The 16,167-nt window shown below is 46.7% G+C and overlaps 1 protein-coding gene across 1 annotated transcript in view; it reads left to right on the top strand.

Annotated features, from left to right (window-relative positions):
• The window catches only part of LOC135913821 (uncharacterized), a 72,021-nt gene extending 56,649 nt beyond the window's left edge, over window positions 1–15,372 (top strand). The window contains exons 6-8 of the mRNA XM_065446514.1: window positions 568–618; window positions 14,106–14,212; window positions 15,251–15,372. Coding sequence (XP_065302586.1) covers window positions 568–618; window positions 14,106–14,203 — 149 coding nt within the window. The 3' untranslated portion in view covers window positions 14,204–14,212; window positions 15,251–15,372. The remainder of the gene's footprint in view (window positions 1–567; window positions 619–14,105; window positions 14,213–15,250) is intronic.
• Window positions 15,373–16,167: the final 795 nt, after the last annotated feature.

Here is a 16,167-nt window from a genome sequence, read left to right as displayed (position 1 = left end):
GTAATAGGAAATGTGCAGATTTTATTTTTCAATTTTGACGGTGAACTGAATGTGTTAACTAGTTTACAGTACCTGTAAGCAAGAGCAGATTATGAGTGTAGATTAGGGAAAGTTAAGTGTAGCTTAATTGGCGGTTTTTGTAGTAAATTACCAAAGCAATTAAGCGCTCCATAACGTTAAAGCTAGAAGTACGTTTTATGAATAGCGCAAAAGTTAGCTCACTTTTCTGTGAACATTATAACTAGCTTCGGCAAAAATTGGGTTGTGAATATGCAAGTAGGCACCATTCTGCTATCTGTATTTTTTCTTGTTTTTTTATACTTAGGCAATGGAAAATTATCTTTCATGCAATGAAATGCACAACACATACTTGGGTAGTTTAACTACCTCCCTCACGCTACCTTGCCATACGAGATTGTGATCCTACATGAACCACATTTATTTCATGTTGAAAGTAATGCTGGTTACTAAAGAAAATAAGAAACCCACCCGCATTTTTCTGTGAGGTACTAGCGACGGAGCGCTGTTAGGCTAACACGATTTATTGATTCCTCAACTTCCTTGTAGCTCGGACATTTCTACTGGGAAATCATGGCCGCCTTATGAAGCCCAGGAAAGGTGAGCAACTTAAGCACCCTGCTTCCACAAGAATTGCAGTAGTTGGCTTTGGGCGTGCAGGGTTGTCGTACGACAGGTAAGAAAAATACGGTAGTTACTTTCCGTTTCCGTGTGCAACATAAGGTACACACTAATGTACATGTGCACCCTTTGGGGGGTTCTCTTGCTTTCGAACAATAAACATTTACCCTGCGTGCAATTCCTCTCTTTAATTCTGCGCAAGTGTTACCTTCGAGACGCAAGCTGCCTGGGCGAACAAGCGTTACATGGCGCTCCTGACCGGAAAGTAGCGAGCGCACAGTGTTAAAGAAGGAAAATGTAAGCACTAGGCATTATTGCGTTCCTTTTTGGAGACAATTTTAATTAACGATTTTAATTTTCCATCAATCCAATGGTCTCATTTATGTCCGCTTGCAGAACCTGCTTCCACCGAAACTAGTAGCTTCCTAGCCACATGCTTGGATTTCAGCTTATCGCAACTAGTCCGCCTTCCTACACGTGTTACTTCTACGACATCATCCTTACTAGATTTGATACTAACGTCATCTCCTGAAATTGTATCAACAATAACTCACCTGCCAGGGCTCAGTGATCACGACGTGATACATTTTTCTGTCTCTGTACCAACTGCTAAAAGGAACAAGCGCTTTAAACTTATCAGAGATTATAATAAAGCTAACTTTGACGCCATTAACACCAATCTTTCTTCCTTCCTCGACAGTTTTTGTATATTTTACACTGACGCATCAGTCGAAGAATTGTGGGCATCATTTAAATGTAAAGCAATGCATCTAATAAACAAATACATTCCCTTAAGAAAGGTTTATCAATCATCTAACGCACCGTGGTACACCAGACACCTTAACCGACTATCTAACAAAAAAGGCAGACTTTTCCGTGCTGCAAAACAATCGTCAACTACTGACAAGTGGTCCGCTTATGCCGTCGCAGCAAAACTCTACTCCAATGCTTTAAAAGAAACTAAATTTAATTTCTATAACACCACGCTTCCATCATTACTCAGAACGAATCCGAGACGCTTTTGGAACGTCGTGAAAAACCGCGATAGTCAAGGTATAACCCTTACTAATGAATTAGGTGAGATAATCCCAAGCCGTTATTGCGCGTCTACACTGAACATCGCTTTCACCCATTCATTTTGCCCCACTCATTCAGGCAGCTCTCCACCATTCATAGCACCTAGTTTCTTTCCAATGGAACCGATTTTACTCGACTCATCTGGTATCCGCTCTATTATTAACAAACTAAAAAGATCCTCTTCGTGCGGTATTGATAGCATTACGTCCAAATTCTTGCAAGGTACTGCCGAATATAGTTCCATTATATTAAACTTGATTTTTACAAAATCTCTGAACAATAGCTCTTTGCCCAGAGACTGGAAAAAAGGAAAGGTGATTCCACTTCACAAGTCAGGCGACACCCATAACCCATACAACTACAGACCTATTTCCTTGACATCAGTACCGTGTAAAATATTTGAACATATAATTTTCTCTCATCTTGTCAACTTTTTGGAATCAAACCAGTTTTTTCATAACAGTCAACATGGGTTCCGTAAGTCCTTCTCATGTGAAACGCAGTTATTAACATTTTGTAGCGATCTCCATACTTTCCTAGACGCTGGCTTTATAGTAGACTGTATATTTTTAGATTTTGCAAAAGCCTTCGACAGAGTTAACCACCACTTACTCCTACTAAAACTCGGCCAGCTAAATATTGATCCCCTCGTCTTCAACTGGATTCGAGAGTTTCTTTCTAACCGTACACAATATGTAAGCATTAATGATAATGATTCTCCTGAAGTTCCGGTCGGTTCAGGGGTACCTCAAGGCTCTGTTTTGGCACCCTTACTTTTCTTAATTTATATCAATGATCTTCCTAACCAAATTTCAAGTTCCATTTGTCTATTTGCTGACGACTGTGTTATATACCGCAAGATTGAAAGCACTAACGATACTTTAACACTCCAGGATGATCTCAGTAACACTGCAGCATGGTGCAAGCTTTGGCTAATGGAACTAAACACTTCTAAATGCAAAACAATGAGAATTTCCCGTAACCAGTCAGCCTGCACCGCCTACATACTTAATGATACTCCCCTTGACCCAGTACTTTTTTACAAATACCTCGGTGTGTATATTGCTAACAATCTTTCATGGAAAAGACACATCGAATACATCACGTCGAAAGCCAACCGCATGCTAGGCTATCTCAGACGTAACTTTTCTTTAGCTCCACCGAAACTAAAACAACAACTCTACGTCACTTATGTCAGGCCTAACCTCGAATACGCATGCTCGATATGGGACCCTGGGCATGCTACTCTAATAAATATCCTTGAAAGTGTCCAAAATCGATCGGTCCGTTTCATTCTTAACAATTATCACCGTACTTCTAGCGTTACTAACATGAAACTTGCTCTTGGCATTCCCCTTCTCTCTTCCCGAAGAAAACTATCTCGTCTTTCGCTCTTTCATAAAATTTACTATCATAACCATGAGCTCAAGTCCCGATACATTACACCAGCATCTTATGTCTCCGCACGTATCGATCATCGCTTCAAAGTTCATGTACCTGCGCAGCGCACAGTCACCTACACACAGTCATTCTGGCCGAGAACGTGTCTTGAGTGGAACCACCTGCCTGCGTCACTAGTTGCTATCACTGATACAGACCGTTTTCGCAGAGCACTGTCAAACGAATTATAAGCCTACTTCAAAACTGCGTCACTATCACGTTGTCACCTATTGCTATCGTTTTCTTTCATTGCTATTATTCCATGTTTTCGTTTTTGATATTCTTGTTACTTGATTTTTAAGTGTTTATTTTTGCCTTGTTACTTTTGTGCTTTATTGTTGCTTATTTGCTTGTTTGTTGCTTTATTGTTAATATTGTTGCTTTATTGTTGCGCTATTGTATTTGTTGCTGTATATTATTTGCGGTATAACTGTTCTTCACTTCTTCTTGTATATATTTTATATGTACTGATATTCTAATGCCCCTCCCCTCTATAATGCTTCTTGTAAGCCCTGAGGGTAATAATAAATAAATAAATAAATAAATAAATAAATATACTCGAAGGGTGCAAGGTCTTTTAGAGGTACAGATATGTGCTGTTAACTAAAGCTAGCTTTAACGTCGTAATAAGTGCGTTTGTATAGAACATAACACAAAAAGCACTGTAATAAATATCATACCGTCATGCGCAACACACAGTTACATAATGATAAAAATACAGGAATGGCTAGAAGCAGTACTCTGCTACCGTGCGGAGATTGCTGGCAAAGAGTTGACCGAAACAGCAGTGTAATTGCATATTAGCATCGCCTGGCGGTTGTGGGGATGCGAGACCCTCGCGCCTCCCCTGATGTTTTTCCCGCATAGCGCGTCTCCTGTAATCCCGCTTCGCCACGTGGCCTGCGTGACGTCAGCGCAGTCGATGTGGTTGAAGCGCTGTCCGAGAGATGGCGCTAGTTTTGCGCTGCTGCGGGGTTACTTGGGTGCGGGAGACACAAGGCGCTCTCTCTTGGGTTCGAGACAGCCAGCGGGACGGACGTGCCGTGCCGCACGTGCAGCGACCCTCTTTCCCGGCGGGTCGGCGCACGGCGGGGGACGTCTCCCGCCTGCGCACCGACCCATGCTTCTGCGAGACCGCCTCGCGTGGCCGCCTGCGAACGCGCCACGATTCGCGTGACTATACACGCGAACGACCAGGCGTTGGGATCCGCTCGCTTCCGGTCGCGGTGAGTCAGACTTCTAGGTTTGTCGCGCGCCCATCGGCATGTTTTGTGGAAAGCAACTCGGCTAGCAGGCATTGATGTATGAAAGGTGCAATAAATGCCCTTGTGATTGTTTGCACTACTGTGTTGTCGTTCCTTTGTCCCAAGAGTACAGGAGGAGAATCCCCCACAGACCCCACACGGTGTAGGGGAAGGGGTGCAACTGTTTGACGTATGTGCACTTCATTTGCCGTTTTGATGTTCGCCTTTACATATATGTATAAAGAACTGCAAATCTGAAGTACTATAGCGTTAAACAGACGACACAAGAACAGGAGACACGGACGAGCGCTTGCTAACAACTGATGCTTTATTGACGGAAACACAATATATATACGCAAATTTGGCGGCGCAACTCTCGCATTGTCAAAACATCACATGGTAACTAGGCAAAAGGTGATAAAACGATTGTGAAGGTGACGTTCGTGAAGATGACACGTGGTTTACAGGGCCAAATGACTATAAATGATAATGGTTACGCGATACACAAACACCGCCGTAAGGGAGTACCCCATAAAAACTAAAAGATTAGGAATATTCACCAGGCGCAGGCGGCGCAGCAACATGCTCAGTTCTAACTAAGGGCTTCTAAAAATGACATCTCACTTTTATACAGAATTTTTTATGGTTCGCTTACGCGTTCAAGGCCCTTCCTTTTAATGTGGAAGGCTTCCTTCAGCTCACGGGCAACGCTGTCTCGACTTCTGTCCAGAACGATGGTCTCTCTTAGTCGAGGCTTGCACCCGCACTCTTTGCAATGGATGGCCATATTGGAACCAGTTCCTTTCTCCTCTGACCTTTCGTGTTCCTTTAGCCTTTCATTTAGACACCACCCCGTTTGTCCAATGTAAACCTTTTTGCATGAGAGCCGAATTTGATAAACTACCCCTTCTTTGCAACTGACGAGTGGATTGGTATGCTGGGTTCCGCAGGTCGCGCGTTCTGTTTTTTGGTTGTTAACGCGGGCGCACAATGTAGCAAGTTTTGAAGGGGCTGAAAAAACCACCGGACTTTGAATTAACTAGCGACCTTTTTCAGGTTGTGGGCTACGCGGTGAGAGTCTCGCCTAAGGCGAGACCATCTCGCGATGGTGTCGCCTAAGAGAGACCATCGTTCTGGACAGAAGTCGAGACAGCGTTGCCCGTGAGTTGAACGAAGCCTTTCACATTAAAAGGAAGGGCCTTGAATGCGTAAGCGAACCATCGAAAATTCTGTATAAATGTGAGATGTCATATTTAGAAGCCCTTAGTTAGAACTGAGCATTGTTAGATATGGCGCCGTTTCCTGAGGCTACTTCGAGTTCCCCAGACCACATCGAATCGCAGCACAGCTAATTGAGGAATGCAGAAGCAGGAAAGCACATTCCAGAGGAGCGCCCAGGCAAACAAGGATGCGGCCCCCACGTCGTGCGCCGCCGGGATTAGAAGGGGTCCTCGGACAATGGAGCCCAATCGTCACCCCTCTTCGCCTTTGAAGAAGGCATTTGCTACCACAGCGGAGCCGTACCGCCGGGAGCAGGTGGGCCTTCGGACAATGGAGCATGAGCGCCCCCACTTATCCTCCTTGGAAGAAGCGCATTGCACGTCTGCGAGGCAAGACCGCAGAGAGCCGCCGGGTGTGACAACGCGATACGGGCGCCAACCATTGGCTGAAAGTGGCGTCATCTGAGCGGACTCTCCCATTGGTCAAACATGACGCGACTTCCAGTGCTCGAAGGGTTTATAAGAAACATTCCAGAAAGACCAGAGCACTCCCTGATTCCCTGATTGACCTCTCTCGAACTTCTTGCCGCTGGCCGCAGAGTCCGAGTTGCTGCCGGCCCGTAATGACTGTACGAATGTTACTTGAGTCTCACCTCTCTGTATATAATGTAAAATAAACCCTCCCAAGTTTGGTTTCCATCCCGAAGTCCGTCCTTCAACCCCTACATCTGGTTGGCAGCGGTGAGATCGCCTCCGAATGCATCAGCTGGTGGCAGCGCTACGGATCAACCTTCGTCGAGAGAGATCCTAAGGAACCGGAAAGAGCGAAGAAGAGAGAGCCTTCGTCGAAAGAGGTCCGAAGAAACTGGGAGTAGCGAAGAAGGAGCGAGCCTTCGACCTAGGGAGTCCGGAGGAACCGGGAACAGCGGACGAATGAACCGGATGGCAGGGTGCTGCAACCGTAAGTGAGCGCGTGGTTTTTTTCCTTATGATTCGCCAGACTCAAATGTTGTGTGTTCATTTTGATAGTTCTGGGAATCGGGAGTTTGATGCATTGTGTGTTTGCACAAATTAATTAAGGAAAACAGTTTTAACCACCTGTCGGGGCAGCTGCCATGGATCTTAGAGGGTTGACGAGGTTAGACTTGTTGTTGGTGTGCGACGATTTGGGAGTTGAGGCGGACGAACGGATGAAGACGCCAGCTATCATAAAGGCGATTCAAGATAGTGGCAATGATGACAAAAGCATTGAGCTTGCTTGGGAGGTGATACAGGAGCCACGGGAGCGTGAGCGTCGTGTACGTGTGCGAGAGCGTCGTGAACTTAAGAGTGAGAGTAAGCGTGAAGAACGCGAGAATGAACCGAAGCATGAGCGGGAGCAAAAGTATGAGAGAGAGAAGGCAGCACTGATCAAAGAGATACAGTATTGTGATCAGTTATTGGCACAGAGACAACGGCTGTCTGAGAATTCTGTAGGTAGTACAGAGCGAAAGAATTAGCAAGTGTCTAGCAGATTTTTGCCAAAAGCCGACGAAAAGAGTAGTGCCTGTGAGATTGGCTGCAGATTCATAGGAAAAGGGAAAAGGCTAGCTGCTAACGATGCCTTAGCGGCAACAGAGGCCGTTAAAGGCCAGAGTGAGAGCGACGAGGTGCTGTGCCAACAGATGACTGTGGAGACAGCTAGGCCAGCTGCGAACAAATTGGCACAGTTACCGAGCGTGTGCGTCGCTGGTAATGTTGGCGAGGTTGCTAGCGAAGAAAAGGGTACTGCTGACCCGACAGACGCGAGCACCCATGTAGAGCCAGATGTGCGTGCAGAAGTGAAGTGCGAACTGAGCGATGCAGTTGAGAGTAGTTCTCGGAATGGCGAGCTGCGTAGCTCAAGAGAATACAACTGCATTGTTCAGGGATCGGTGCGGCTCTCCGCCAGTCTAGATGGCCTAGATAGGGATGATTCAGTTTTTAATCATTCGGACTGTGCGCGTGAGACAGCGATCGATACCGACGGGCTGTGTGCCGATGCACAGCGTGAGCTGGGCAATGTAGTAGAGGGCAGTTCGCAAGAGTGCGAGTTGTCTAACTCGAGTAAAGCCTGCTGCATTGTTCCGGAGTCGGTTGGGCTGTCCGCCAGTCCAGGCAGAGAGAGTGTTGATTTAAATGTAAATCAGTCAGACTGTGCGGGTAAGAGACCGATCCGGGCCGACGAAATGTGTACCGGCCAGCACGAGGCACCAGAAGGCGACATGAAAGGGAATGCCAAGAGAAAGCGCCGCGGGAAGAAGCGCCCTAAAGATAGGATTGCGGTAACTAATGTAGCCCCGCCAAAGATGGCGAGAAACCCAAAAGGGCAGGGCGCGAGAAAGAAGGTGCGGTCGTCACCGACGATGTTGACGCATCCAAAACGAGCGAGCCACAGGTCAAAGGGGGACCGCGAAGCATGTTCTGCACGGACAAAGGGCACGGGGCAGTTAATCTCCTCGTCGTTCCGTAGTTCTTTTCAAAGCTCAGCGTGCAGTTCGAAGAAACGCAAGGTGGCAGGACGAGACCAGGTGGGGAGTAGCGACGCGGTCAATCGAGCTCGTGTTGAAAGCGGGGCGCCAGGACGCAAATTGGCAGGAGACCGTAACGTCTTGGGGGAGCTGATAGTGAACCAGCCCTTTTGTTGTTTCTCGGCAGCCAGAGTAGCTTTCAAACCACGCCCACCTCGAGTTCGACTCAAAGTATGAGTCAGACATAAGCGTTTGGAAAGGGAAGCCAAGAGCGCTTCCGTAGAAATGAAGTGTTTTGTTTTTTATTTTGAGCATCGGAAAGGTTTCGCGATTTGAGACTAGGATTTCTTTCAAGGTGTAAGGTATGAGGTTTGTTTATGTTTTGGTTTGAGAAAGCTCCGAGATTTGAAAGACGCGTTTGTGGAAACATGTAGTCTCGCGAGATGCTCATTAATAAGTAGATAGGCTTTTTTTGTGTGTGTGAGTAACCTGAGGGTCAAGGTTATTGTTGAAAGGCCCATCGTAACGCGCGTGTGTGTTATTTAACCTTCTTTAGGTGTTTTTGAATTTTCTAAGGTTAAGCGCGTAGATTTTCAGTGAGTGCATGATTTGCACTGAGAAGCGTTCTTAGTTCCATTAACGCATGTCCTGTGTGGACGGAAGGAAGCAGATTTATGACTGGGTTGCTCGTGTGTGTTGAGGGCAGCCGTATTCTGACTTCTCTGATAAGTACGCGTGGAACGAGTTATTAAAAGACGCATTATTTTAAGAGTTCTGCGGAGTGTGTAAGTCCCGCAAGTTTAATTGTTCATTTAAGTCACGTGTCCTAGAGGGACTAAAGGAAGAAACGTGAGTAAGCGTGAATGCAAAGTTTGCCTACAACGCAAGTACGCGTTCTGTTTAGTGACCACAAGGCTAGTGCGCTTGTGATTACGTACTTGTGAGGTTGACCAGATTGTTCAGTGGCACCAATACGTGCGATAAGTACGCCACTGCGATAGATTGGAAACATGCTGTTCGTGTAGTTAGGCCACCTAAGTTATGTTCGGCTGTTTTCATTTGTTGTTTGCATCGTCAACGACCCTTTGTTTTGCAACAACAATAGTACTCTGGTCTTGTCGGCATTCGAGGAGAAATGGATAGCTGTTTGGAAGGGTGGTTGGAACTGTTTTGTCAAAATTGGGTAAATAAAAGATCAGGGTTCATTTTGACTCAGTAATAGCCTGGCGAGTCAGGGGTGAAGAGCTTGCGCTTACACGTGGGGCAGCGCTGAGTTGTTTTGTTTGTTTGACGCATGTTCTCCAGGGCCCAGGATCCCGAAGTTCGTCATACGAAGCTCGACACCAGTACCCTGCAGCTTCTATCAGCGTTCCTCATGGCCAGCGAATTGAGTTCACCGGCCATTCAGAACAACCGGGGCGAGGACGAGCTGTTAGATATGGCGCCGTTTCCTGAGGCTACTTCGAGTTCCCCAGACCACATCGAATCGCAGTACAGCTAATTGAGGAATGCAGAAGCAAGAAAGCACATTCCAGAGGAGCGCCCAGGCAAACAAGTTGAAGGCCACAAGACAAGTGCAAACAAGTATGCGGCCCCCAGGTCGTGCGCCGCCGGGATTAGAAGGGGTCCTCGGACAATGGAGCCCAATCGTCACCCATCTTCGCCTTTGAAGAAGGCATTTGCTACCACAGCGGAGCCGTACCGCCGAGAGCAGGTGGGCCTTCGGACAATGGAGCATGAGCACCCCCACTTATCCTCCTTGGAAGAAGCGCATTGCACGTCTGCGAGGCAAGACCGCAGAGAGCCGCCGGGTGTGACAACACGATACGGGCGCCAACCATTGGCTGAAAGTGGCGTCATCTGAGCGGACTCTCCCATTGGTCAAACATGACGCGACTTCCAGTGCTCGAAGGGTTTATAAGAAGCATTCCAGAGAGACCAGAGCACTCCCTGATTCCCTGGTTGACCTCTCTCGAACTTCTTGCCGCGGGACGCAGCGTCCGAGTTGCTGCCGGCCTGTAATGACTGTACGAATGTTACTTGAGTCTCACCTCTCTGTATATAATGTAAAATAAACCCTCCCAAGTTTGGTTTCCATCCCGAAGTCCGTCCTTCAACCCCTACAGCATGTTGCTGCACCGCCAGCGCCTGGTGAATATTCCTAATCTATTTAGTTTTTATGGGGTACTCCCTCACGGCGGTGCTTGTGTATCGCGTAACCATTATCATTTATAGTCATTTGGCGCTGTACACCACGTGTCAACTTCACGAACGTCACCTTCACAATCGTTCTATCGCCTTTTGCCTAGTTACCATGTGATGTTTTGATAATGCGAGAGTTGCGCCGCCAAATTTGCGTATATATATTGTGTGTTTCCGTCAATAAAGCATCAGTTGTTAGTAAGCGCTCGTCCGTGCCTCTTCTTCTTGTGTCGTCTGTTTGGCGCTATAGTACTTCAGTAATATGCACCAAATAGCCCAACAAAAAGTTCTGCTGGAACTGCAAATCTGTTAAACTTGACATGTTGTCCGTGGTATAGTAAAAAAAAATAATAAATTCCGAAAGAAATTTTTTATATATATATTTGTTCTGTATAAACACGTATTAGTACATTTTCTACAGTCGTTTTACTCAACAGTTTTTTTTTTTGTTTCTCGCACACCTGTTTCTTGCAGGAGTACCGATTGCGTACTTGTCATCACAGTTTTTCCGAACATGCCATTCACAACCGTATATCTAGGCACATAGAAACTAATAAGTTATTCCTTCACAACATGGTCGGCTTTCGGCCGGCACTCTCCACATAGGACGTCATACTACTTATAAAGAGGCAATTGATTGATGCCGACACTGGAAACACTCGGTGCATTCTTGCTCTAGACTTGTCCAAGGCTTTTAATAACATCTCACACCGGTTAGTGCTAGACGCCACCTGGGACCCGGGCCTGGAGCCACGATTGCATGCGTACGTTAGCTGCTTCCACAGGGATCGCAAGGCCACTGTCAAAATAGGGCAAATCAAATCCAAGGAATTCACATTGTCAGCGAGAGGCACCCCGCAAGGGGCGGTCATCTCTCCCCTACTGTTTAACATCACCATGAAGGGCCTCTCGGACAGACTGGCCACAGTAAGAGGAACGGGTCACGCCCTCTACGCGGATGATATTACCGTGTGGTGCATGGGAGGGCCTGACGCTGCAGTTGAGAGTGCGCCCCAAGAGGCGCTCGACATCACAGAACACTTCCTACTAGACACGGGCCTGAGTCTGTCACCAACCATGCAAGTCCGAACTTCTTTTGTATAGGCCCACCCGACGGGGGGTTAAGTGCTCCGCACCCTTAGATCAAGTTCCCATAGCCTTCTATACGAGGGACAGACAACAAATCCAGAGAGCGGATGCCATCAGGGTCCTCGGACTCTTGCTAGAATATCGCGGGGGCAACTCACACACTATAGCCCGCATTACCTCCAAGACGGACAATATGCGTCGGGTTATCCTCAGGATCTCGAACCACAGAGGGGTTTTAAGCGAGAGCAATCTCCTCAGACTCTACCACGCGTTTCTTATGAGTCTGGTTAACTATGTAGCCTCCGTGTTGCGCTGGTCTAAACCGGATGAGGCCAAAATCGGCGCCCTCATGCGCAAAAGCATCAAGCGCGTGCTGGGTTTGCCACTCCCTACCAGCACCGCGCGCCTCATGCAACTAGGCATGCACAACACCCTGTCCGAGGTAATCGAGGCCCAACGAGTGGCCCAAATATTAGGACCCTCACCATCGCGAGCGAGGAGATGCATCCTCGAATCCGTTGGATGCGGTCACCAGGAAATCACGCAGCGCATCGTGACCCTATCACCCATGGTCCGAGATACGTTCAAGGTAGATCCAATGCCACGTAACGTCCACCCTCAATACAGTGTTGGGCGCTGGGTAGCAGGGGCTCGTTCCCTGTTAAAAGTGGCTCCGGCCACTCCGAATCTGGCGTGTTTCGTTGACGCCGCCCAGTACGGGCGCTCTGATCACTATGTCGCAGTTTCGGTTGACTCCAATGGCACTCTCATTAACTCAGCATCCGTGCGGGAGGTATCTGCAACAGTAGCCGAGCAGGTTGCTATAGCTATACCCCTGAAGGCACCTCCACGTCCAAATATATTTACAGACTCCAGGTCTGCAGCCCGAGCGTGCTCCTCTGGCTCGACCTCAAAGGAGGCGGCGGCCATCCTCGGCAGCGAGGGGGCTGCTGGTTTTCATATCATCGAACGGTTCCCGGCCCATATGGGAATCAAAGTAGTATTATTACTTTTTTCATATTGCTTTTGTTCGTTGGAAATTCCTTGAACTAATCCTGCATTTTTTCCTCTTCGAATGTATTCTCGCCCCTCCCCTCTGCAATGTACAATTATGTACCTTGAGGGTATCACAAATAAATAAATAAATAAATAAATAATTAAATAAATAAATGTGTACTCTGAGGTTGTTAACGCCAATGAGCTGGCCCATGACTGTGCGCGAGGTCTCACACACCGCGGCGGTTCCGGTGGACTCACGGGCGGCGACTTAGGACTGTACAGGCATTCGCTTATCACCTTCCATGAAATCTTGGCACATCACCAATTCGCTCGACGGGCCTTTCCGCTGCCGCACCCTAAACTTACTAGGCCACAATCGTCGGCCTTTCGCATGCTCCAAACGGGGTCATTTCCCTCCAGGGGCCGATTCAGTCACTTCGCGCCTAATGCAGAAACCCACTGTCCAGACTGTGGGGAGGCGTACTGCTCCTTACCTCATATACCCTGGCAATGCCCTGCGTTACGCAGCTCATCGCTTACCACTTTAACCATCAGGGAGGCAGCCCTTAAGAGTGGCGACCTCTCAGAGCAACTACGGGCTGTCCAGAAGGCCTGCGACAAGGCGGAGGACCGCGATCTTCCGACCCCGACGTGGGGGCGGTCTGCGACGGCTACGGGGACTCCCTGAAAAGGGAGGTATCCTAACGCGGTCCCTCAAGACCATTAGTAAAATTTTGTCCGTCTGTCTGCCTCTCACACCCTCATATCGATAAATATCGATGAGACAAGAAAATAAAGCGAACTTAATTTAAACCGCATATATATATATATATATATATATATATATATATATATATATATATATATATATATATATATATATGCTGCTGATTGCTTGCCTAGATTGTTCTTTTTTTCCATTTCGTGTCTTCTCGCTCTCGAAGTGTATGTTTTAAGCGCATCCCTTCACACAATTTAAATATTCTTCACGCGCTAAGTGTTATCTTTCAGTTCGCTCCTATTTTTTGTATAACTAATCACTTACGTGTTCTTGACTGCCAGTATCATGTTAATTAACTGTCATGTGCAAACTTGCATTTTTGTTTCCAAACTCAGCTTCTTTCTTATATTACCATACTTGGGCAATTGCTTTTCTTTTTTCTTCCCTTTTTTTCAATTATTGTTCTGCCTTAATGCGTATTCATATACATGCCTACTGTATCGCCCAACTGCCACGCTCTCAAATGAGAGTAGCAGTATTGTAAATAAATAAATAAATAAATAAATATATATATATATATATATATATATATGTGTGTGTGTGTGTGTGTGTGTGTGTGTGTGTGTGTGTGTGTGTGTGTGTGTGTGTGTGTGTGTGTGTGTGTGTGTGTGTGTAAACTGGAAAGAAATATCTGTTTCTTCAATAGAATTCACTGCGCCTACCCGCGCAAAGGCTCCGCCTTAGTGATGCTTTCAGTATATTTCTGCACGTAACACGTACGCATTACCCTCGGCAAACAGGCCATTTAACCCTAAACATGTTCGCAAAAAACACCGCGCCACGCGATTGCATTTCGTCGATAATCTTTTATGAGACACTGGAATAGTCATAGGTACTTTTTTTAGACATGTGGGGGGGACACCGTAATGGCTAGCAATGGTTTACGAGGTGAGTAGTCACGTAGCTCGTCCCCACTGCGCGACAGGTGAAAGAGCAGCAGCGGCGGTTGGTTCGTTGTCTCACCGACAAAGGGCAAAGACGACCTCAGCACGCAGCCGATCAACGAAGATGCTTATGGCGTGATATCAATACGTAAGTAAATTCCAAGTACTACGGCACTGTTGTGGCTGCCATTGTGTTTAAGGCGCTACGTGAAGCTCCCTTCTTGCACCAGAAGTACGAACATACGTGGCATGGTGGAAAATAATTTAGACCTTTGCGGGAGCAGATTGAGCAGGCAGAAGCTCACTTTGGGGGCACTTTTGTGATTGCGTGCACATTTTTATACCCTCAAGTACACGTGTGTGCTTTTTTTCATTCTGCACTGTCGTTGCTGTAACGTGTTCGCGCGTACTAAAGAAACTGCTGCTATCAAACAGACTCCACCTTGAGCAGCTCCGTATAAAGCCTACGTATGTAAGCAGAAAATTGTCTACTTTGCTTAGCGTCCAAACGGGACAGCTGCCATTGCTTGTGGTAGTCGACGATCGCACTTAGAAAACAAGAACGTGATACGAGCTCTTTTTACGAAACGTTTTCGGTGCTTCTTTTTGAAGGGCACTACTTTTCCAATCGCCAAATTCTACGTGACGCATGTCTGCGAAATTAACTTGAACAACTTTACGCGGCATGCGTCCACCGGTGTGAACGCGCAATATAATCTAAAATAACTAAGTGCCAGTTGTGCTGATACTATATAAAAGAAACGCGAATTAGTTTGACCGGCTAGTTTACGTGCTAGTTCACGTTTGTGTGCAGAGGAGCCTAAACGATACGAAGGCCCGTGTTGCGTGAAGCGCGCTCCAACTCCGACCACCAGATGTAAGAAATATGCTCGCATTGTACTTGTACATCCGGTGAGAAGTAGTGAACGCCGAAACTTAGACAAGTCGGGCCACATCGGCGGCGCGAACTGCTGTCCTTTTCTGTCTTCGTCGTCAGCCAGACAGCTAGCAAGAAAACTCATTTCGACGCAGGGCTGAAAACCAACTGTTGTAGTAACTGAAGAATGGTTTACTTAGGACTTTTATGCCTTGGCAATCATACTCTTCTTAACTGTTTCGCGAATTGTAGCGCTCGTTTCGATATGCCTTTGTTTATCTATACACTTTTGTTAAAAATTCTTGGCAGGAATATCCCACAAAACGAGGACGTAGCTCCACCCACCGCCAACAGCGACTTCTATATGGCGAACATAAGCGACAGAGATGCGACCGCCTGTATGAATAAAGATTACTTGCTCAACGTATCATTGCGATGTGCCTTGTCATCTTCTATTCGTGGCCCTTATTCTTCTGCATATTATGCTGGTAACGATTGAAATGCTTGCTGGACTAGATAAAAATTGCTAGCCTCTTGTTTTCTTCATAAATATAGATGCTATGCGAACGCGCCGAAAGTTCACCCCGAGTCTTGAGAGGATGAGGGGCATGTTTCGGTGAACTGCGGCCAAAGTTTAAAACGGGTAGGTTAGCTACGTAGTTTAAAGCAATATTACTTTTACATGCGCTCCAAAGCGTTATGCACGTGTTTTACTAATCACGTAGGATGTTTGCCCCTGTGTTCTGGTCGAAGTAAACATGGCACCGAGTGTGGTCTCGTAAAAATGAAGAACAAGCAAACATGATCTTCATACGACAGGATTTCAAGTACATCAGACATCATTTTGAACCCCACGGTTCTAATGATTACATCTACGTTACTAAAACAAACATCGCCCTTTCTGCGTTGTCGGTGGCTACATCCATACAAGGAAGATGATGGATTGTTCCTACTTGACGTCAATTCTACAATATTGTCCCGTCCTTGCACTGTAGCGGAAGACTACACTGTTCGCCATTACTTTTGAATCAACACAGCATTGAACGGCCGCCGCGAAGACCTCGCAGGCTTCAACAAAGGCTAGTATACATCAGTGAGGGGTAGCAAACGTTTCTTCGTTACGTACGGAATAGCAACAGTCTATATCTTACAGTTGTTTCAAAGCGTTTCCTTTCTTCAGCTTGTTGGGGCACAAATTTTGGGACACAAGAAAGTAACTATCTCCA

The sequence above is a fragment of the Dermacentor albipictus genome, chromosome 5, assembly GCF_038994185.2.
Source record: "Dermacentor albipictus isolate Rhodes 1998 colony chromosome 5, USDA_Dalb.pri_finalv2, whole genome shotgun sequence".
Taxonomy (NCBI): Eukaryota; Metazoa; Arthropoda; class Arachnida; order Ixodida; family Ixodidae; genus Dermacentor; species Dermacentor albipictus.
This window is presented reverse-complemented; position numbering and strand designations above follow the sequence as displayed.